The following is a 23,506-nucleotide window of genomic DNA, read 5'->3' as shown; positions in this document are numbered from 1 at the left end:
TTAAGCAGGGCCAGGTGGTCTCTTCTGCCACATTAAACACTCGATCCTTTCTATCAGAGGGAACTCCAGGGACATTTTACTGCAGGGAGCACCTGGCACATTTGTCATTTCAGTAAATCCCCCTTAGCCAGGTGGATGATGGGTCTGGGAGATGTGTTAGGCAGTTACAGCTCAGACGGAGTGATGGGTAAAAATGTCCCTGGGTAGCAGAGCCTGTCGGGTGTTCAGAACCTGCTGATTCTTACTTTGCATATTATTCAATTAATAATCTGACTGGTTTTATGGCTTATCAGTCAGTGGATTTTTTCTTTCTTTCTTTTTTTAACAGAGCAGCGAGAAACTGCTAGAGTCAGAAACACTATCAATAAATAATAACTAGCAGAATAGGTGTTTGGGAAGCTCGTAGAGAGAACACCAGCTTTGGGGCGAATGGAAATGGGTTCAAGTATTTGTTGAAGACAAATGAAAATGGAGTTTCTCTGAAGTGTTAAAAAATCAGTAAAAAAGGGTGTCAGGAGTAAGGAAGAGCAAAGATGACAAAGGACAGACATGAGATCCAGGAACAGACAGTTGGGGTATCACAGCATCATGGACATGAAGATAAAAAGAGTTTCTCGGAAGGAAGACCCCCAGACTGCAGAAGGAGGGTCAGAGCAGGGTCACAGGAGAATAGCTCTCTGTTGGTGGAGGAGGAGGATGGCCCCATGGTGCTGCCAGAGCGACAGAGCTGCCAAGTGTCTGTTGTGCTGCGGGTCACCCCTCGTCTGAAGGATGCTGCACAAAACAAGGTTAACATTAGGTAGGAAGGCTGTGACTGGGTCAGCCACGTTCCTGGTTCCTCTCGTTCCTTTATTGGATGACCTTGACCAAATGCCAGTGCTCTTGACAAGCTGATGTTCCCCACCCTACTCTATTATAAGGATATGCCCCTGGACTAGGATATAAGCAGGGCTCTGGATGTCTAAGGTGCAGTTGGAGCGTGAACTACGTTTTTTCCAGAGAGAAGTCCTTTCTGTTATTGTCACTGTCAGTGCCACGCTGAGTAGCAGTGCCCACACGTGGTTCTAGGTCAGGCGTGGCCAACAGTTTTTGCCCCCGGGCCAGATTAGAAAGAAAACTTTTTTTCACAGGCCAGATGAAATAGTAAAATTAAAAAATGTTAAATATAAAAATCATTCGTTTAAGTAAACATTTTATTATGTAATTTGTTTATGAATAAATGTAAGTAATTTAGTACAACAAATTAACAAAAAAACTAATGTGACGTGTTGAGGTGCTTTGCATCACCTAGTATTTTTTTAATATCTGGCTCTATACTTATAGTAGCTATTCTTAACACAGCCTCCAAATGTAAATCATTCAGTGTTGATCTTGTTGTACTTTTATTTAGATTCATTAAAGAAAAAGTTTGTTCACAAATATATATAAGTTGAGCTAAAGATTACTGAAGATATCGCAGTTTATGTATAACGATTTAACAGTACCACTTATTTCCACTGCATCGTGCGGAGAATATTAAAAATTTTATCGCAGGCTGCATAAACTCATTACATGGGCTGGTATGTTGGCCATGCCTGTTCTAGGTGCTACAGATGATAGTTACATTTAAACACTAACATAAGACACTGTGTAGTATACTTTAGTTAATACAGCATTACTCAGTTTAGATTGTACAAAGGACAATAACTCTAGAATTCTTACTTGGGCTTCTAAGAAGTATTCTAGTTTCAATTGCCAAAGCAGACATTTTAATTTTTATATTTTGGAAATGAACATACCTTATACCAATGAAACGGTTTTCCTTGAACTGCAAAGATGACATTAATGTTGTTGTCTATTAACTTTTCTGAGAGTTGGCCTAGCGTGGGATGTTCCTGTTAATGGATAATGAAATAAAGGAGTGAAATTTAGAAGCTTGGTCACACACATAACCACATTTTTTATGTGGAGAAAACCACATGACTGACATAAAAATGTGTTTTGTTGGGAAAGGTCATGGTGTTACTAGAGAAATTTACATTTTTAAAAAAAATAAGGCCAACCTCAATATATTAAGGATATTTTATAGACAAAAGCTCCATTAAAAACATATAGCTTAGAAAAATGAAAAGGACTGAATTCAACAGTACAAAGAGGGTTTGCACCTTTTTAGGTTAATATTGGGGTCAAAGTGATATAATAACAAAGATAATTTGATACTCAGAGCTACATTAGTGACAGTCACATTCTGAGGAGAAAATCAGTAAAAAGAGTTGAAATGCAAATATGTGCATATACATACACATGTATACACACACATGCATATATATATCTACCGGATGAAGACTGTCCGTTTCTATCACAACAAGTTTTGACACATAAGCACATGTTTATTTGGCGCATGTGTTCTGTCCGTTTCTATCACAACAAGTTTTGACACGTAAGCACATGTTTATTTGGCGCATGTGTGCCTCTCTATTTTTATCACTTAATGTATACATACTGACATAGAAAATTAACTAAAACAAAGTTGATTCACGTTAGTCTTATGTGTGAAGTGATAGTGTACCCATGGCTACTGATAAAGTTCATTTACGCCACTGTAATTTTTATGAATTTCAACAAGGAAGAAATGCTACAGAAGCATGTCTGTCGCATCCACCATATTCCCCGGACTTAGCACCCTCCGACTATCACTTGTTTTTGTCCTTACAAATGTTTTGAAGGGCAAAAAATTCAAAAATGAAGAAGATATCAAACAAGCACTGGTTCAATTTTTCGCATCAAAAGATAAAACATTTTTCAAAAGTGGGATATACAAATTGCCCTCATGCTGGCAAGAAAGCATTAATAATAGTGGCAATTATATTATTTAATAAAGTTTATTGACGGTAAGAAAAATTTGTATTTTGTTTTATTCCAAAAACGGACAGAACTTTCTGGTAGACCGTGTGTGTGTGTGTGTGTGTGTGTGTGTGTGTACATATATATATATGTAAAGTACATATATACACATATATACACATATATACACATATATACACACACACACACACATATATATATATATATATATATATATATATATATATATATATATATATAAAGTACAAACTCTGGTTAATAACAAAACCCTGTACTCAGATCCCAAGTTGTCACTTTATGATAAAAATCTCTCTCAGGTCCATCCATCTAACATGTGAGTTGTGTCTGCTCCCCATGACTGCTGGACGGTGGGAAAATAACCACAGCAGGTAACTTATTTAGTGCAGTTCCTTGCATAGAGTAGGCACTCAAAACTACTATCAGTTATCATGGTTTTTACTTCCCACAGCTTATTGAAGGTGCACATTTCAGATCTTTCAACTTATTCTATTTAACCTTTTGGCCATATATATTATAAATCTGTTTTACTTTAATAAACAAAACTTACGTAGAGCCAACTGTGACATTCTTTGTGGGAGTGAGAAAGCTTGGGCGAGTAGAAGGGGAATAGAATTTGGTAAGTATAGGAAATCTGACAACTTGGAAATTGCTCTATCTAAAGTTATAGAGGTAGAGATTGTACTTGGTATTTTTTCTTGCTATAAATGCTCTTCTAGAAATAAAACTAACAATTTCAAATAATGACTTCATATTAGACACTTCTCAGAGAGGTGACGTCACTTGACCTGCAATGGTCTCCTGATCATTGATGCCTAGCCATATTAGTTAAGGATTGTGTGACTGAGCCTAATTAATATCATGTGATTCAAGTTCAGATTACTCTGCAGTTTTCACTCCTCCTCCCACCCTCCAGTTTCTTAAGGGAAACTTTTATTAAACCATCTTGGTTGATGTTTCTGTATTTTGGCAAATATGTGGACTTAATAAAAGAGCTAATTTTACGAGTTTTGCTTATAGTCCAAGTTCTGTGACCCACGTATTTAATTTACATACACAGACATGGGATAGCCTTGAGCCTAAAAACACCAAAATGAACTGTTGCTATGAGCTGAATATTTGTGTCTCCCTCCCCAAATTCATATGTTGAAATCCTAACGCCCAAGGTGATGGTTTTAAGGGTGGGCCTTCGGGAGATGATAAGGTCATGAAGGTGCGGTTCTCGTGGATCAGTTCCCTTATAAAAGAGGGCCAGTGGGAAAAGCTCCCTTGCTCCTCCCAGCATGTGAGGTTACAGCTAGAAGGTGTCATCTGTGAAACAGGAAGTGGGCTCTCCTCGGGCCCTGAATCTGCCAGTGCCTTGTTCTCAGGCTGCCCAACCTCCAGAACCCTAAGGAATCCATTTCATTTGTTTCTAAGCGACCCAGGTTGCGGTGTGTTCGTTATAGCAGCCCAAATGGACTTAGATAAGAACCATATCAATATGCTTTTATTTTCATATAATCTATAATTGCTGTGCTAGAAGTAACTCAAATTTTCATGAACTGCGTTTAAATGTGATATGAAACCAATTGATGAAGAGGTTTAAAAAGTATTACCACATGAATTTCCATAAGAAAAATTTTACCCAGAGCAATTCTTAAAATATAATTTTAAAGTATTAGAAAAATAATCCCCCCAGTATAAAGTCTACCAGAAAAATTCTTATTCCTTGTTCCTAATAATATGTATGCCTTTAAAATAGATTTGTGACAGTTTGTATGATGCTGGTAAATTAAAGAGAACAAGTAAAAGAAGGATAGATCTAGCTGTGTTGAGAGTATGTTTTAATGGCAACAAGTATTTTTGCTTTGACAAAAAGTAATCACAATTTGCCAATCATTTCCCCTTCTCAATTTTTAAAGCCATTCATATTTTAAGGAAAATCTAATCCATATGTTTTTAAGCAGCTTCTACTTAACTCTCATAAAAATCAATATTTAAAGAACAGTCCAAGAAGTGAACAGCTTTTAGAGCCTTCCTAATCTCTTTTCCCTTTCGAAACTGAAGTCACATTGACCAAAAGTACACCAAATTTCAATCTAGAAAGTCCTAGTTCGGTCAGAAGCTCATTTTCAAAAGGTCAATTGGATTTTTAAGCTTAAAAGAACACATTTTTATTAACCCTAGAAAGAAATCTGTTTTTTAAAAAAATTCCAACTACCTTGATGCAGATTTGTTAACATTACAAATGTTTAACAGATGTTTGGATAAACCACTGTTGACAGGAGAGCTGTCATGAATGGCCATTGCTGCAACCCCTTCCCCTTTCCTCTGTGAAGCACATTATCTTTTAAGTATGTTATCTTTTGTGTCTTGTACTGCACTAGCAGGAACACTCCCTCTGGGCCAGCTGTTCTGGTGACGTCACTGCTCCTCATCTCTAACTCCCCCGTTGCCTAACCCATTGCGTCCTGTTTCTCTAAACTGAAAATAATTAACAGAGATAACGGGCATTTCAGGCAGAAGGGAAGCAATGTGCCGAGACAGCTGCCATGTAATTAAGGGCAAAAGGACTCCTTTCACATTGTTCTTCCTTACCAACACCTTTGCTGTGGCTTGTGGGAAATAACTTTAAAATGTCAGAAGGGAAGAAGAGGTAAGAAAGATTTCGCTGAAAGCAATTTTGGTTAAAGAGATAACTCCGTAGAGATGCCTGGGAGAATTTTAATACTGTGCGTATGTAGTAGCAAAACAAAGTGTTTAAGATTTTTGAGATTCTCTTCATAAAAGAGATTCATAAAAACAAAGATGCTGTGGCCCTGGTGGGGTGGCTCAGTGGGTCAAGCATCGACACACAGTGCCAGAGGTCACGTGTTTGACCCCTGTTCAGGGTAGGTGATAGAAGCAATCAATGAGTGCACAACTACATGGAATAACTAAATAAAATGAGTTGCTTCTCTCTCTCTCTCTCTCTCTCTTCCTTACTTACCCCTCTTTTCTCTCTTTCTTTTTCAAATCAGTGGAAAGCCTGACCTGTGGTGGCACAGTGGGTAAAGCATTGATCTGGAACGCTGAGGTCGCTGGTTCAAAACCCTGTACTTGCCCAGTCAAGGCACATATGGGAGTTGATGCTTCCTGCTCCTCCCCCGTCTCTCTCTCTCTCTTTTCTGTCTCTCCTCTCTCAAAAGTGAATAAATAAAAATAAAAAAACCCTCAAATCAATAGAAAAAAGTTTTTAATTGTGTAAAATGATACATAATTTTGAAGTAGTGAATATCATGATATGCCAAAAACAACAACAAACAACCGATCTCTTATTTAAAATACCTGATTATCTGGGTTTTTCTTTTTACAGTTCACTTTTCAGAGTAAAGAAACAAATAACATAAAAGCAGTATTGTAACAGATTTATTTAGAGGTGAAGACTTCATGTGCTTTCAGTTTGTTTTCTATGGACAGGACTACTACTAGATCAAGGTTTGTCATCGGTGACATCTGGGCGCCAGGTACTGTCTTGTGGGCGGCGGCCTGTCCTTTATAGTGGGGGACAGTTCGCAACATCCCTGGTCTCTGTTTACTAGACCAGTACCTCCTACCTCCCCCAGTTGTAACAACCAGAATGTCTCTGGACATTGACATGTCCTTTGGGGGCAACACTGCTCCAGTTGAGAACTATCCCAAGAGCAGTGTCTCTGGAAACAGATAACTTGGGGCCTAAACTCCTGGCTCTGCAATTCCTAGCTATGTAATACCGGCCAGCTGTTTTAACCTCTCTGTGACCTGGTTTCTATAAGTACCGATTAAAATACCAATGTCTTACTTCAAAGATATAGAACACATATTCCAAAAATTTATATGGAACCAAAAGAGAACTGAATAGCCTCAGCAATCTTGAAAAGGAGGAATAAAGTGGGGAGTATCACACTTCCAGATATCAAGTTATACTATAAGGCCATTATACTCAAAACAGCCTGGTACTGGCATAGGAACAGGCATATAGATCAATGGAACAGAACTGAGAACCCAGAAATAAACCCACACTTTTATGGACAGCTGATATTTGACAAAGGAGGTAAGAGCATACACTGGATTAAAGACAGCCTCTTCAACAAATGGTGTTGGGAAAACTGGACAGCTACCTGCAAAAAAATGAAACTAGACCACCAACTCACACAATTTACAAAAATAAACTCAAATGGATAAAAGACTTAAATGTAAGCTGTAAAACCATACGCATCTTAGAAGAAAACATAGGCAGTAAGCTCTCTGATATCTCTCGCAGCAATATATTTACCAAATTATCTCCACGGGCAAGTGAAATAAAAGACAGGATAAACAAATGGGACTATATCAAACTAAAAAGCTTCTGTACAGCTAAAGACAATAAGAACAGAATAAAAAGACAAACTACACAATGGGAGAACATATTCGACAATACGTCTGATAAGGGCTTAATAACCAAAATTTATAAAGAACTTGTAAAACTCAATACCAGGAAGACAAACAATCCAATCCAAAAATGGGCAAAAGAAATGAATAGACACTTTTCCAAAAAGGACATACAGATAGCCAATAGGCATATGAAAAAATGCTCAACATCACTAATCATTAGAGAAATGCAAATTAAAACCACATTGAGATATCACCTCACACCAGTCAGAATGGTGCTCATCAACAAAACAACACAGAGTAAGTACTGGTGAGGATGTGGAGAAAAGGGAACCCTCCTGCACTGCTGGTGGGAATGCAGACTGGTGCAGCCACTGTGGAAAACAGTATGGAGATTCCTCAAGAAATTAAAAATCAAACTGCCTTTTAACCCAGCTATACCACTTTCAAGAATATACCCCATAGCACTGTTTGAAAAGAAGAAATGCACCCCCATGTTTGTGGCAGCATTGTTCACAATAGCGAAGATCTGGAAACAGCCCAGTCATCCGTCAGTGGATGAGTGGATTAAAAAGCTTTGGTACATATATACTATGGAATACTACTCAGCCATAAGAAATGATGACATTGGATCATTTACAACAATATGGATGGACCTTGATAACATTATACTGAGCGAAATAAGTAAATCAGAAAAAACTAAGAACTGTATGATTCTATACATAGGTGGGGCATAAAAATGAGACTCAGAGACATGGACAAGAGTGTGGGGGTTACGGGGTGTGGGGGGAGGAGTGGGAGGGGGTTGGGGGAGAGGAGGGGCACAAAGAAAATCAGTTAAAATGTGACAGAAGACAATTGGACTTTGAGTGATGGGAATGCAGCATAATCAAATGTCAAAATAACCTAGAGATGTTTTCTCTGAACATATGTACCCTGATTTATCAATGTCACCCCATTAAAATTAATTTTAAAAAATAATAAAATTAAAAATAAATAAATAAAAAATGATACACTGAAAGGTAGTTTATTATTTCATGCATTTAATACTTAAATAAGAAGAATAAAAGATACACAAAACTAGATTGTTATTAAAAAGTTTTAAAATATTAATGAAAAAATATTAAATACTACCTGACAATAAATAATAAAACTGTTATTTAAGGTATTTTAAAAAAATAGGTATAAGTACCAGTATCGACAGCTCAGAGTCATGCTGGGGATTAAATGTGTTAATATGTGTAAAGGCTTTTACTTATCACTCTGTAATTACTAAGATTAGATTAGTGGTGAGTAGAAGCTCATGTCCTGATGTCACACTGCTTGGCATTTACCGTAAGCAATACTATGTAGGCTGTGTGACCACACACAAATTCCTAATTCTTTCGGTGTTTCTATTTTGTTGCTTATAAAATGGGAGTAATGACAGTCTCTACACCTCACTGGGTTGTTGGGTGGTATTATGTAAATGTAAGGGACAAACATTACAGGACTGCCTAACAAAGGACCGCTTCCAATAAAAGACTTTTAATGAAGTACATTTGGATGCCATCACTAGATGGCTCGATGCTGGGCTCTTGGCGATGCTTTGTTTGACCTGCCTGATTTATTTACGCGTTTGTGGCTCCTGCCCAACACAGCTCCAATTGTAATCGTGATATCCTAGTTACTGAAGTGGGAGCCATTGACTAGGAGTTTTGGTAAACTTTTCAATCCGTGAGAGGAGTAATAAACAGTTTTGTGCTTAAATATAAACTGCAACATAATTTGATTGGAACGTTCTATTTCATAAATATTTTCACCCAGTTTTGTTTTCATTGTGTCACTTTGGCAAACCATTATTTTTTCTCATTATCAGAGCCATTATAAGAGCAGTGCCAGTCTGAGCCTGGCCCTGGCCATTCTGTGTGCAACCTTGGTTTTCAACTTTATAGAAGAAAATAAACTAAATATTGTTTGCGGAGATCATTTCCTGGCTGTTCTACTGCTAGCATGAGAAGCATTCCAATTAGTTTTAGTCTGAAGTTGTTGAAGTCATTATTGTTCTCAGGGCATTTACAATTTAAAACAGAAAGTTCAGAGAGCAATAAGCTGATACCAAGCATTCTGTTAGCTTTAAAAGTTGTAACAGTATTTAAAAAAGAACCCAGCTGCACAAGGACTTAAACCTTTTTAGATGCATTCTGCCTGGGTGACCATTCCCGTTCCTGTCCGGATTGTGCATATTCACGAAACCCACAAGCGCTAACACTGCAAATGGATCTTATCTCCTCAATTTTAACAGTTCTATTTTTATTCAGTGTGAAGCAGAGACAAATAAAGTAAGACTCATGAAATAAGATGAAAATTTTTATTATATGCTTTAGCTTGGCCATATTAATGCAGTATTACTGTTAATATTATTCTGAGACTAAACAAATAGTAATATATCTCTTTTTTCTCTTAAAATGATTGTTTTGGTTTAGATGGCTTCTCCACTTGACTTTAAATAACTAACATGCTGCTAAGCCTCAGTCTGTGACAAACAGGTAGCAGATTGGGGGTTTCTCTAGATAATTTTTTTATATTAGCTATAGGACTTGGTATTATGCAAAATTAGGAATACTGTATAAATTTAGGCTTAGGAAGTACATAATTTTCGAGTGTTTAAAACATTTAGGAAGAATATTCAGAGTTGAATATGCTTAAAGTATGTATTTTTTAAAATGACTTCTGACATAACTCCTTTCAGTGACATCAACATCACTTGCATCCACTAGTTTTCTGAAGAGCAGCCAGAACTGAGTTAGTATGGAAGGTGAGGCAGGCGGGGCCAGCCAGAGATCTGAGGATCAGGTCCCTTGAGCAAGGTATTTACTGTTCCTCTCCACTTTGTTACTGTGGATGGGTATGATGATGCCTGCCGTGCTGAGCTGACGGGGAGACCCACTGAGCTAAAGCTTGTGAAGGGTCTGGCAGGTGACCTGAGTCCGGGTCCCTGGCACTAAAGGGGGCAGCGCACAGCATCAGGTAGAAGCACCTCGGTGGATCCTGGCACTAGACAGCTTAGGTGTGGATCTTCACTGATAAGTGTCGTAGCTCTGTGACCTTGCATAAATTCACCTGATGTCGCTCAGTGTCCGTGTCCTCGACAAGAACGGGCTGTGGTGAAGTCTGAATGAGATCATAGGAGCAATCTGACCAGCACGGTGCCCAGAACAAAGTAAGTGCTCAGTGAATTAGGATTTTATTAGTAAAATCAAAATGTGTCTGAAACCAAGAAACTCAGAAGCAGAAAAGGAGAGATGTTTAACGCCTTCTGAAGTTGGAGGGGCTACTTGTTAGTCACAGAGCAAAATAACTGCTGTCTCTTTACTGAAGGATTAAAGTGGCATCCTTCATGGCATGCTGTCTGATACCAGCAGATACAGCAAACGTCAGAAATAGCCCAAGCAGAAAAGACTAGGACACAAAGGCAACGGTATGAAAGTGTTGACTCTCAGGTAGCAGAGTTATGGGTTAAGTTAGGTATCTCCTCAAGCTCCCTTGCCAGCTGTGGGCCCAGGAAAATTCAGTCTAGTGCCAAGTACTAGTTGAGGTACCTGGTAGAAAGAAAGCTTCCTAAATGGCTTACTGTAAGTCAAGAGCATGTTAAACAAATTGCATGAGAAGTCAGAGTCAGAACAGAGAGATTTTTTTTTTACCCATAAGAAAACCAAACTCTTGAGTAATGCCTAATATGTACACCTTCTGCAGTTCAGCGTTAGTGCCCTAAAATGGTGATGGATTCAGCAGTAGTCTATCCCAATGAGACTGCCGGACAGGGCAAGGACTACAGCAGGAGGCGATCGGAGCAGTTACACGAGAGGAGGGAGGAAGAATCACTGACCATGGTATGATGAGGCACAAAAAAAGGAAGGCTGAGTAGAGAAAGAAACATCAATCAGAAATGGCTAAATGCTACCAGAGAAGTATGGTAGGATCTTCTTGCCTATTTACATCTCTCCATCCAGGAATGAGGGGTCACAGCAACATTTAAAAATCCCACTAATAAGGATTCACTGCATGACCTGTGTGCCTCTTCCAGACACATGTTCCTTGGCCCCCTTTTATTGTTACTGGAGACCTTGATGTTATTTTTGGCTTTTGCCTAGGGTAGGGTGAATGCTGGTGAGGGCTCCAAGTGAGATTGGGAGTTACTCTGGAGGAGGTGGGTGGGTGAAATTCCAGACCCCTAGTGTTAATCACCATCCCTATACCATTAACAATATTTATACTAACATGTACCACTTTTTTAAAAATACCATACTTTAAACTGCCAATATTACTAGATAAATTCTAAAACTATATATTACCACTCAAATTTTTCAGTTTAGCACTTGGAGAAAAAGCCATAGAAAATGTAATTTCTTAAATAATATAACATCATTTTTCATACACAGTACTGTAATGTGTAAACATAAACTGTTTGTAATTAAATCTTATTTGGTAATTTATGTAAGCCAAATTATCTGCTTTATTTCTTTTGTAAGGAAGACTGCAACCAAACAGAGCAAAAATTATAACAGGAATTTCACTGTTCTCTTTCTTCTATTTTTTCCCTTGAGACACTGTGGCAAAGTGGTTAAGATGTTAATGTAAGACTGAACTGGACTGAACCTCAACTTTGTTACTTATTAATGTTTTACCAGTAGCTCTCTGTCCTTAGCCTAATTCTTCTACTTTTAGTTTTTCTGTTTATATACTTGCAAAAAGGATAATTGTGACTGCTCTAAAGAGTTGTTGTGAAATAAATTTGATTCTGCATGCAGTATTTGCTACAGTGGTTTCGGTTAGCAAATACTCGAAACAAAGTATTGGATATCATTCTGGGGTACACACTGAAATAGCTACCTGTACAACCAGCAGAACTCAGGTCCAGGTAATTTAGACATATAAAAGATATTTTGTCAGTTATTTCCTTTTATAAGTAAAAGAACTAGAGTCTTGAACCAAGAAGCTCATATAGCATTCAGCAGGCCTAGTATTAGCTGCTGCAGATAAAGCCAGGAAGCAAAGTGTTTGATGTTTATCTAATTTACACCTTTAATTCCCCTGTGATGGCTGAACAGGAGTGGGTGGAGGCCGTTTGAAAATGAGCTTAGAGTCAGGGTTAGCGTAGCTTTGGGCATAGAAGATTTCAGAGCAATAGGAAAATTTGTGTATACAGATGCCTAGTCAAAAAAATAAAAGACTAAATACTCCAGTGTAGATGCAAGAAAAAGGGTCCTCGCACTTCCTGTCTGTCTGACTGTGGCAGCCAAGATTGAATGGAGGAATACAGTAAAAAATAAAATAAAATAAAATAAAATAAGGGACAATCAATGCTAAGAAAATAAATTCAAAACAAAATAAAATAACAAAAACAAAATGGTTCAACTTTTCTTTTAGGGCAGCGTCCCTAGAAATTTAGGGAATGAGCATCCCTTAAAACACAGACGTGGAATGAGATAAAAGTATTTTTCTAAGGTATTAACAAACACACTTAAGGCCCTTTGTTTACTCAGTACACATCAGTGACGTGTGGAATGTTCGTTCTTTTAAGTAGTGGAAGAATGTTGAAGAAGGCAAATGAAGTTCATGATAGATTGTACAAATTCCTGATCCATAAGAGCCCCAATACTTTGTAAAATTCCACCCGAATCAGAGTTTATTTTCATAAGGTTATATGGCATGGCATATGTCTAAAATTATGAGAGTATTTCTTTGCCTTAAGGAATCCTTCCTACATGAGCAGCAGCACCCTCTAAAATACAGTTATGGAGAGATGACAGCAGTGACTTGGCAAAACTTCAAAAGAATAATGCAATGCAATTTGAGAATAATGTGATTATTATTTTTGTCCTTAAAAAAAGCTTCTCTTTGTCCCACAATAGAATGAGACCTCTTGTCTCCTCCTCCACTTCGCAGTAAGTAAATTCAAACTCTATCTCAGATTGAAAGAGGGTAAGTAGAAGGCAGGAAAGATAAGAGAAGACTAAATCGAAGTGGATGGGTCTACGGAAGTGAATTGTGGCTGAGTAGACACAGCTGGAATAACTCCAAATCCTAATTTTTCAGTTCAAACTCCAGTTAAGTTTTAAAATCTTTAAAATTCGAGCCTGCCTTTAAGAGACTAAACCAACTTGTTTTATACGGTAACACAGTCTAGTTCCAGATAAACTAAGTTTAAACAATTGAAATTTTACTCATGGGAATCACACACAATTCAGCATAATTTATATGCTTTTGATATTGCAGTTCCCAAACTGGGCCTGGGGCGCCTTGGAGCACCTCAGTACCCTCAACCAGAGTGCCTCGAAATGTCTCAGGTTTGCAAGGGAAACGCGGATACCTGTGTCTCTCAGGTACCTGCAGGTAGTTCACCATTTTAAGATAACATCTGGCCTAACCAGGGGCGCAGTGGATAGAGCAGGGGTCCCAAACTATGGCCCAGGGCCGCATGCGGCCCTCTGAGGCCATTTATCCGGGCCCCCCCCCACACTTCCGGAAGGGGCACCTCTTTCATTGGTGGTCAGTGAGAGGAGCACAGGATGCATCCACACCCTGCTCCTGGAGCACTGTATGTGGAGGCGCCGCAAAGCGTACAGTACTACTTCTGGTGACGCTGGACGCAGGAGTCATGGCTCCGGAAGCGCATCATATCACTTGTTATGTGACAAATATGGAACCGGACATTGACCATCTCATTAGCCAAAAGCAGGCCCATAGTTCCCATTGAAATACTGGTCAGTTTGTTGATTTAAATTTACTTGTTCTTTATTTTAAATATTGTATTTGTTCCCGTTTTGTTTTTTTACTTTAAAATAAGATATGTGCAGTGTGCATAGGGATTTGTTCATAGTTTTTTTATAGTCCGGCCCTCCAACAGTCTGAGGGACAGTGAACTGGCCCCCTGTGTAAAAAGTTTGGGGCCCCCTGGGATAGAGTATCGGACTGGGACCCAGAGGACCCAGGTTCGAGCCCCGAGGTCACCGGCTTGATTGTGGGCTCATCCAGCTTGAGCAGGGGCTTATCAGTTTGAGTGCAGGGTTGCTGGTTTGAGCCCAAGGTCGCTGGCTTGAGCAAGGGGTCAAGCTTGCTCTGCTGTCCCTTCCCCATACTCCCATCGAGGCACATATAAGAAAGCAATCAATGAACAACTAAGGAGACTAAGGAGCTGCAAGGAAGAATTAATGCTTCTCATCTCTCTCCCTTCCTGCCTGTCTGAACCTATCTGTCTTTCTCTCAGTCTCTTTGTCTCTTTCTCTCTGTCTCTGTAACACATACACACACACAAATAACATCTGGCTCTGCTTTTTGGGCAGAATGAAAATCCATGTGATACAGGAAATGAGAGTGGCGACATCCAATCTGATTCCAAGGCTTGGACATTCTTGTTGGTGACTTATTTACTAAAAATGACACAAACTTTTTAACTGGCTGCTAAGTGTTTAGGATATAAAGAATTAAGTTTTTTGGACCTGACTACTTAATAAACAGAATTGTCAGGGTTTTTTTGTTTGTTTTGGTTTGGTTTGGTTTTTGTTTTGGCCTAGGGGCACTAAGGAAAAAATTACTGAGACACTAGGGTAGAAAGACCTGAGAAAGTTTGGGAGTTTCTGATCTAACATTTGCATGAATGTATAGCTAATGTGCCAATGTCAGAAATAAGTGATCCCTGTGCAGTTGATTTTCAACATGTAGACTAGATAATGCTGGGAAACATATAGTACTAGGAGGGTATGTGTAAATACATGATTCAGAGCTGGAACACCCTGAGGAAGCAATCCAGGTATTTGCTGATTTAAAAAAAAGCCCCTAAATATAGATAAGCTTCACAGGGAAGGGGAGTGGTACAGAATATTGAAAGCTGACATGCCGTTACTATTTTTCCCCTTGTCTCTACTTAGATTATCTGTCATATGGGGTGGCATCTTTCAGGCTAAATACACTTTTCTTACCAATCTAATGTATTTTTAGATACCAACCCTACAAAAGTACTTTATTTATATAAAGTAAAAGTGTATATATACCTGAAAAAATAGATATATATATTTTTTATTTTAAGGTCCTCAGTTGCATTAAAGTAAGCTCTTCTATCATTTTTGGTTTCAAAATGTATATATAGCACATCAGAAAGTCAGCTGCTAGATGTTGTCAAAGTATTTTAGCTTTATATTTCATTGATTGGCATTTATTGATTTCATTGTCCCAGAACTGCTCTCGCATGGCTTATCCTGATTATGTAGGATGCTCTCTGAGGTAATTTCTTAGTACAAGAATAGTCAAATTGCCCACCTTAACTTATACTTCAACCAAGAGTCACGGCCACTGAGAGGCTACGGCTACATTACCATGCTTGTTGATCTGGTGTAGACGTTGTTTTGCAGGTGGCAGTTGCCATCATGTGGCACCACTATGCCCGCCAATTTGCTGTCAAGTGCAAGATGAGATGTCTGATCTGTCATCACCAGCAGCAATCTTTTAGCTTCTTTTCGCCATCCAATGTGACTCTAAAAATAAACATGTAATTAGACCCTGTACAATAACATAGATCTGTACTGTGGACTTCATCTCAAGCAAACGTAAAGTTCAAGTGCACAAACACTAAGTCAGGGAAGAATGATGTGGATATATACAATGCTGTTTCATAATCAGAGTTACTTTTATTTGTATGTTCTCTATTTTACCACAGCCATTTGACCACACCAGCTCTTGTCTGGAGATTTCTAGTGTTCCCCAGCGGGAGAACAAGTCAGGTTTAAGAAGTGCAGACCACCCAATGTCATGTGAATAGGACAGCAGGCTCCTTCTGGTTCTTCCTCTGCTGGTGGTGAGTGAAAAGAACAGCCCTTTTGCAAAGGATTTTCCAAGTGCAGACGTTTTCTTTCCCTTTTATCTTTTCCTATTTATAACCCACACCAAATTTAGCCCCTCTGTCCTGAGCCCATACCAAAATGAGTAACACTGGTAATGAGGAAGAGATAGAAGGTATGCTTCTATGCTTGTTTTCATCCCATAAATCATAAAAGAAATACAAATCCTAAATTCTTGGGTAACTGGGCACTTGAGCAGACACTCAATGGTGTGAAACGTCTTACCTCACAGACAGCTGCCTGGAGCATGGCGTCAAAGCCTCCTTCAGGCGTGTCTATGTTTCCCGAGATCTTCTGTCTGTGAACCGCTCTTTCAAACTCGGTGATGTTCTCCGTCAGAGACAGCACGTGGATGTACCCATGCGGAGGCATACACTCTAAATTGTAGTCACTGCACGGGGAAAGAAGAAAGGCAAATTCTGTTTTGCTACGCTTCATTCAAAGGTTCAGAATATTGTACTCTTCACAGTCCAGTTGTGTGGTTGGTCTAAGAAAGTAATAGTGTTTTTCTTTGTCTTGCCAAGGAAATTTTATTAGAAAAAATATAAAGTCAGAGAAAAGTTCGATATCGGTGAATATTTCTTCAATTAGGTAATAAGAATATAACAATTTGGTGTTCAAAAAATAAAGAAATTTTAATATGTTTCTTATATAAAATACCTAAGGAGTTTTTTTATGCTAACAATTAGTGTTAATTTTTAAGAGGAGAGAAGAATTTGTAGTGATTCCTTATCCTATTTGATCGTGGAACAGCTGAAAAACACTTTTTTGGGAAAGTGGATTTTTTTAGGAATTTAGTTACAATATACTATTGTTAGATTATTTAAAAATATTGTGCTATTTTAAAAATGATTGTTCGTGTACAATTATTGATGAACATTCAAAGTTCATTAAAATTGTTTTGCGAATTCCGTGATGCTCCGAAGAGTGAGAGTCATCCCCCCCGGTGCCCCCACGCGGGAGACGTCTCAGGGAAGTCCCCAGGGGACGACAGATCTGGCTTTGGTACATTAGAGTGTGCGCTATAAAGTGATGTGGGCAACTTACGGAAGTAGGAAAGAAGAGGTTAAAATGAAATGTTTTATTACAGAAGAACTAAACATTTATATTTCTCTTGAAAATTCAACAGGCTAATTAGAATAATGTATGAGAAAATTGTATTTTTTAAAGTCAGCTTTTGTTTCATAGTGGGGCATATGCTATTTAGAGCTGGACTTCCAAAATGATAAGAAAAGGGGCTCTTTTAGCAGGCAAATTCTCATCTTTTGATCTATGCTCTTTGTGCTAGCTGTGTTTTCTTTGAAGTCACATCATAAGCAACAAAATTATAAACAGTCACAGTACAGTAATGGGGAGATAGATGCAGCACTGGCAACAGAACTACTATAAATTCCACAAACCTTAATTCAACACACATAAAGCAATCAAAAAGGAGAAATACAGAACTGGAGGTTTGTTCAAAATTATTCCTTTTATTTGTGGGTTTCTCTGTTTGTTTCTGGTGACATAAAATGAATGATAGTTGAAAAATATATAAAATAAAAAGCTCAAGCTACAGATAATCTCAGATGTTTTCAGATAGGAACATGCTTCCCCTCCAAATATTTTTATTTCTCATTTAATAAAACAAATGTATAAAATTTAGTAATTCCTTTATATAAAAAAATGAGATTTTTATAAGAAAAAGAATTTCATATAGCATTGAGATCCACCCCAAAGACCAGATACCTGCACTGATTATGAATCCTCTCTGGATGGATGCTAATATATGGTGAAACTGTTTTATCAACGTAGGAGCCGAATCCAAGACGGAAGTCACGGGAGAAAAACGCCATCTTCTTAGATAAATCGTTCCCAACGGAATTTAACTTTTCAATATTATTGTGCATTGATGCTGAGACATCAACCAGATAATAAAGATCCACAGGGTACTTCTTCAGAGGATGAATTTTCAGCATAAAATTAGCTTCTGCTCCTAGTCCAAAGAAAGACCACTGTCATGTGGTTATTTTAAGCATCTCCAAATGAGCTGTCAATAAATCAGTCACCTCTTAGACATAGAACAATTATCACAGATTTCTGCATAATGAATGAAATCAGAAATCTTCTGGAATAATTTTAAGGCAATTTGAAAACCATCCAAATTTATGAATTTCCAACCTCTCCAGTGCATTTCTCACAATTCTGAAGGGCAGATAGAGAGCTACACCAAAGGGGCCAGTGCAATATCAATGTACTAGGGAATGTTTTGTTACCATGTGAACCTGTATTTTTAGTACTGTATCTAGAAAAGCACAGCACAGGACAGCGAGCAGTGTTCTATCTCAAGAGAGAGCAGGTGGCCCTGTTTGAAGGTGGCTTTCAGGTTTGAAGAAAACCAGGAAGGTATCTTAAGAAAAAATAGCCTCTTATTGGATGCAGGTATAAATTCATTCCTTTGGGTTAAGGCAGTGGTCGGCAAACTCATTAGTCAACAGAGCCAAATATCAATAGTACAATGATTGAAATATCTTTTGAGAGCCAAACGTTTTAAACTTAAACTACATAGATAGGTACATTCCTTATCGAGGTAGCGCCTGCATGTGGTATTTTGTGGAAGAGCCACGCTCAAGGGGCCAAAGAGCTGCGTGTGGCTCGGGAGCTGCAGTTTGCCAACCACTGGTAAGGCATCTTTCACATATGAGATATGAAAACTCTGTTACTGAGAAGTATATTAAGCTACTCAAAGTAATTAATTCCTCATCAAGAATTCCTTGATAAGATTCTTCTCAGCAGTTCGCTGTGAGAAAGAATGAGAAAGTGGTCTAAAGGACAGTCCTCAGCAGTAACACACCGAGGACCTGGGCAATGCAGGGGACAGCGTTTGCCAACCCGAGCTGGGTTCTCAATAAGCGCATGTGGAGGAGGGTCACAGAGGCAAGGGACCAGATGAAAAGAAAGGGCCATCACAGAGAGAATCGCGGAGCCTCCCAAGGACAACCCTGTAGCTCTGTATTGAATTTGGTGACAAGGTATCACTTGAAATACTTTGTGAATTTTCCTTTTTTAAATAATATAGCAAATGCTCTGTAAGTCATTCAGTCCTGGTCCATGGAGAATATTCTGAGTGGAAAAACAGATTGTAATAAACACCAATTTATATACATTATTGGTAACCTGATCTACCTATTAAAAGAATCCTCTAATCTATCAAATTAATATTTTCATTCTTAAAGTGCTTAAAAGTAGCAATACTTTCTCTTAAATTATTTCACGAACCAGATGCTTTCTAGCCAGAGTAAGAAATGTGTTCAAAATAATGTTTTTTTTTTTCCCCTGATACATAAAGAAAGGGGCTATTAACTCATGCCTAATTTGCCATTATGTAAAGGAAATCCCTTTATTGTAACACTCCTAATTTTTTGGTGCAAGAGTTTAGGAGGAGGAAATGAGTGTGTCGCCCCTCCCGGCCAACTCTCACTCCTTCCGGCGAGGAGCTGGGCTGCCTTTGGAAGGGCTCTGCTTGTTGGGTAGGGAAAAGCCTGGCCGTGTGGAAGTACCCTGCAGTTTGGGGAGCGAAGTTCAGTGCAGGAGAGTGATAGAATCTGGCAGCAGGGCTGGACAGGTGAAAAGGGAAATGGAGTGTGACTGGGGCCGTGTGGTTCATGAGGAAGAACTGGAACTTTAATGTGTGTATTAAAACTTTTTTTTCTGTTACAGATTGTATAGTTGTTTTTAATCGTTGACTTGGACATATGGCTGAAGGCCTTAGGCACTGGCCACATGGTATTTTTTTCTCAGTGGATCATTGCAGTTTATGGTGGCTATAAAGCTGAATGGCTGTCTGTTTTATAGAGTAATTGCAAAATAAACCAGTTAAGTCTATTGTGCAGGTTGTTATGTTGTTGGTTATCTCGGCCAACAGGCAAAGTCTGTGAAGCGTCAGCAAAACAATCCTTGGAGGCCTGAGCTATTCAGGGAGCTCTAAATAAATGCTAGCCACACAAGTGCCCTCAGCACACACCAGTTGCTTATAGCCAGGCAAGCAAATCCTGCTCTCTCTGGATGTTAATGATTAATATCATTACTAGATTCTAAGCAACATTAGGGTAAGGATTGTTGATTCATTCCTGGAGCCTCTGTGTTTGTGGTACATGCATAGCCACTCATAAATGTTCTTTGTGTGCGTGCGTGTGTGTGTGTGTTTGTGTGTGTGACAAAGACAGAGAGAGGGACAGACGAGGACAGACAGGAATGGAGAGAGATGAGAAGCATCAATTCTTCGTTGCAGTACCTTAGCTGTTATTTCTCATATGTGCTTTGACTGGGGAGCTACAGCAGACTGAGTGACCCCTTGCTCAAGCCAGTGACCTTGGCTTAAGCTGGTGAGCCTTGCTCAAACCAGATGAGCCTGCACTCAAGCTGGCAACCTTGGGGTTTTGAACCTGGGTCCTCCTCGTCCCAGTCCAACGCTATGCCACTGCCTGGTCAGACCATAAGTGTTCTTTAACTAGACAATCTTTGAAGCACATTTTTATATAGCCTGTCAAAAGAACCATATTTATCACACTAAGAAGCTAATATCTATGATTTCTTTCCCACAGTTTAGGAAGAACTTATAGTGTCTGTCTTTAAGAGGAAAAGACTATCATCTAGCCCCAAAATGTTTATGTCTATTATTATCTCCGGGAGAGCTTCGTCCTCATATCTTTTGAGATTCTAAAGGCTCAGATCCTTGCTTCCTTCAGTTACCTTCAAAGGGAAGAAGGGAGTCAGTTTCATAGAATAAGAAAGAGGACCTGGAGGAAAGTTGAGACCTACTTAGAGCTATTGCTGGTGTTGGTTTGAATAGACCAAAGAATTAATTAAAAGTTGTTAGAATGATTTTAAATCACTCAAATAAATAATGGTGTAAGCATCTCTGAAGTACTGGCTGCAACCAACAGGATGAGCTGTTGAGAAAAGATAATTTTGAAATGTTCCACATAAGATGAAATTGAAACATGTGACAGAACGTATAAAAGTGTGGCAGGAAGAAAGAGCAGCCAATTCCTGTTCATTATTCCTGGGCAGGGGAAGGAGAAGGCCCAAGACTCAGACGAGCTTGAAAGCGGAAGGCACACGCTCCAACACAATTCTGAATGTTTGCAGTGGGTAAAATGGGGTGTATGTGCAGGGGTGGGGGAAATGCATGATTTCTATATTTTTGTGGCTTTTGAAAAAAGAAATTGAATTTAGAAAGAATACCTTAAAAATCATAGTTTAAGAAGTGAAAAGTAAAAACTGTCATTTAAAAAGCTTATTTAAAATATTTATTATATATTACATTTTCAATATATTATACATTTTATATAGTCATACTAACATTTTTAAAAAATGTAGTCAGTATATGATGTAATAGAAATATATGTAGTTTGGTTTTGCAATATGGAGGTTGTGTGTCAATAATGCTTATTTGTCCACATATTTGATTGCTTCCTTAAGAAAAAATGTAATAACAGGATAAGACCACCCAGAATGAAACAATAAAGGCTTGAAGGTAATCGCATACTGATTCAAACTAAACACATTTAACTGTAGGATGCATACCTGTGTACCTGAACTTATCAGGCCATATGAGGTTGTACACTGGGATGCTCTAGCCCCGGAGGAAAACGAATAGTCCCTAGTGGCCTTCTGTATGTGCCACACTGTGGGATACGGCGGGACGGAAGAGCAAGTACAGGAGAAATATAGCAGGAAAAGTGTGTACTACTCTCAGGGGCCATCACAAAGCTGCTCAGGTTAATTAGGATAAGGACAAATTGTAGTTTTGTGTCTAAAAGTTTATCACAAAGGCTCTCAGGACTTAGCTTAATTCACATCTCTTACTAATTAATTATTCAACTAGTAAATCCAACCAATACTTATGAAATGCTTACTGTATGCCAGCACTCTGCCAGGTTTTAGAGAACAGAGCGGAATAAAATATGTTCTCTTCCTTCCAGAGCTGGCAGGAGAGCAGGAACCCAATTATACTACAACGTGATCAAGTCTGGAAATCTATAACTATAATAAGGTGTGGTCAGATTTACAGAGAGTGTCCGAGGCCACACAGCTAGCTTGCTATACGCACAATAAAGATGAGAATTTTGACTTCTTGATTCTGAGCCCACTCTTATTTTCTCTACAACAGTACTGTCTGCCACAAAATATCAAATACAAGTACATAAAACTAAGTGTAATTTCAAATGAAGAATCATCATAGATTTATTTGGAAATCACCAAACCTGGACGCAGCTGGACCGACACTTCTCCTGGTGTCACCTGGGTGTTGATTTCCTGTTCATTGGGTACTACACGCACAGATGGATATTCTATTGAGTCCATCGCGCACCCTTTGCTTAGTAAATTGGAAACAGTATCACAACGTTCACTCCTTGATCCACCTGAAATGAAATCCTGTTTAAAAGAAGGAAAATCACTGACATTTTTAGTGCATATCATCCCAACGATAACAAAAACAAAACCACACAACAAATATTGCAAATAAGCCATCTTCTAATATTGTACAAATAATGCAACTATTCAAAATAGCTGCACGTTTCCAATAAGACTACTGGCAAATTTGTCTTAAGTAAAGCTTTAATTTCTAAATCTTATTTAAAAATAAGAAAATGAACATTAAAGAGGAGATTTTAACCCAGTACTTTAAATATTGTTAACTGATCACTGTAAAATTATACTAACTTAATGCTTTCAAAATATTTTACTTTGGGAAGACCGCTCCAAAAGAAAATTTATCCAAAATAGACCATTCAGCGGTTCCAAATTAAGCCTCAGTTCTCAAAGAACTTAACTGGTGTGTGTATTATATGCTATTATGTTTGGAATATGAGAGCAAGTCCTTAGAAGTTACTTGCCTAATTAGGTACAGAAAATTCATAAGAGAATGAATTGGAAATCTACCTTTCTCAGACTATGAAATCTGCCAACTTCTTATACATACAACAGAAATTCAATAAATCAAGGATGATCGATGCTCATAGGAGGCAGGGGGACAGGATGGCGGCTCAAATGCTGCTGATTTTGCCACGGAATCTAGAGCTTTCATTACCATTCAGCAGTGGTTAGTTGCTGTTTATCCAGTGGCCTTCCAATGAACTTGGAATTAATGGAGCAACCTTAAAATGTAGTTTATCTCAACTGAAAATAAAACAAAACCTTGATATTTCTATTCATGGAATGATTCAGGTTTTTCCTTAACAGGATATGTACTGGAAAATATAGAAACTTGCTTTATTACAGATAGTGGCCTATTTGTGGTGTGTGCTTATCCATTAGCTAGGTGTTTGCTTAGGGATCTTCCTGGCAGTGGCTGTTTTGGTCTGGCGTTCAGTCGTTCCTCCTTTAGTGCAGCTGATTCATAGAACTGGACT

At 38.5% G+C, this 23,506-nt stretch overlaps 1 protein-coding gene across 2 annotated transcripts in view; it reads right to left on the bottom strand.

Annotated features, from left to right (window-relative positions):
* ITGB8 (integrin subunit beta 8) overlaps positions 1 to 23,506 on the bottom strand; it is a 79,560-nt gene that overhangs the window by 23,192 nt on the left and 32,862 nt on the right. Inside the window, exons 3-7 of one of the 2 annotated variants that reach the window (XM_066239791.1) lie at positions 22,358 to 22,529; positions 17,838 to 18,084; positions 16,335 to 16,500; positions 15,588 to 15,746; positions 1,779 to 1,874 (exon numbers count right to left, since the gene is read on the bottom strand). In XM_066239791.1, coding sequence (XP_066095888.1) covers positions 1,779 to 1,874; positions 15,588 to 15,746; positions 16,335 to 16,500; positions 17,838 to 18,084; positions 22,358 to 22,529 — 840 coding nt within the window. The remainder of the gene's footprint in view (positions 1 to 1,778; positions 1,875 to 15,587; positions 15,747 to 16,334; positions 16,501 to 17,837; positions 18,085 to 22,357; positions 22,530 to 23,506) is intronic. The other variant, XM_066239792.1, reaches the window with a different exon arrangement.

The sequence above is a fragment of the Saccopteryx bilineata genome, chromosome 7 (genome assembly GCF_036850765.1).
Source record: "Saccopteryx bilineata isolate mSacBil1 chromosome 7, mSacBil1_pri_phased_curated, whole genome shotgun sequence".
In the NCBI taxonomy this organism is placed as follows: domain Eukaryota; kingdom Metazoa; phylum Chordata; class Mammalia; order Chiroptera; family Emballonuridae; genus Saccopteryx; species Saccopteryx bilineata.
The sequence above is the reverse complement of the archived record's forward strand: the minus strand, read 5'-3'. Positions and strand labels throughout refer to the sequence as shown.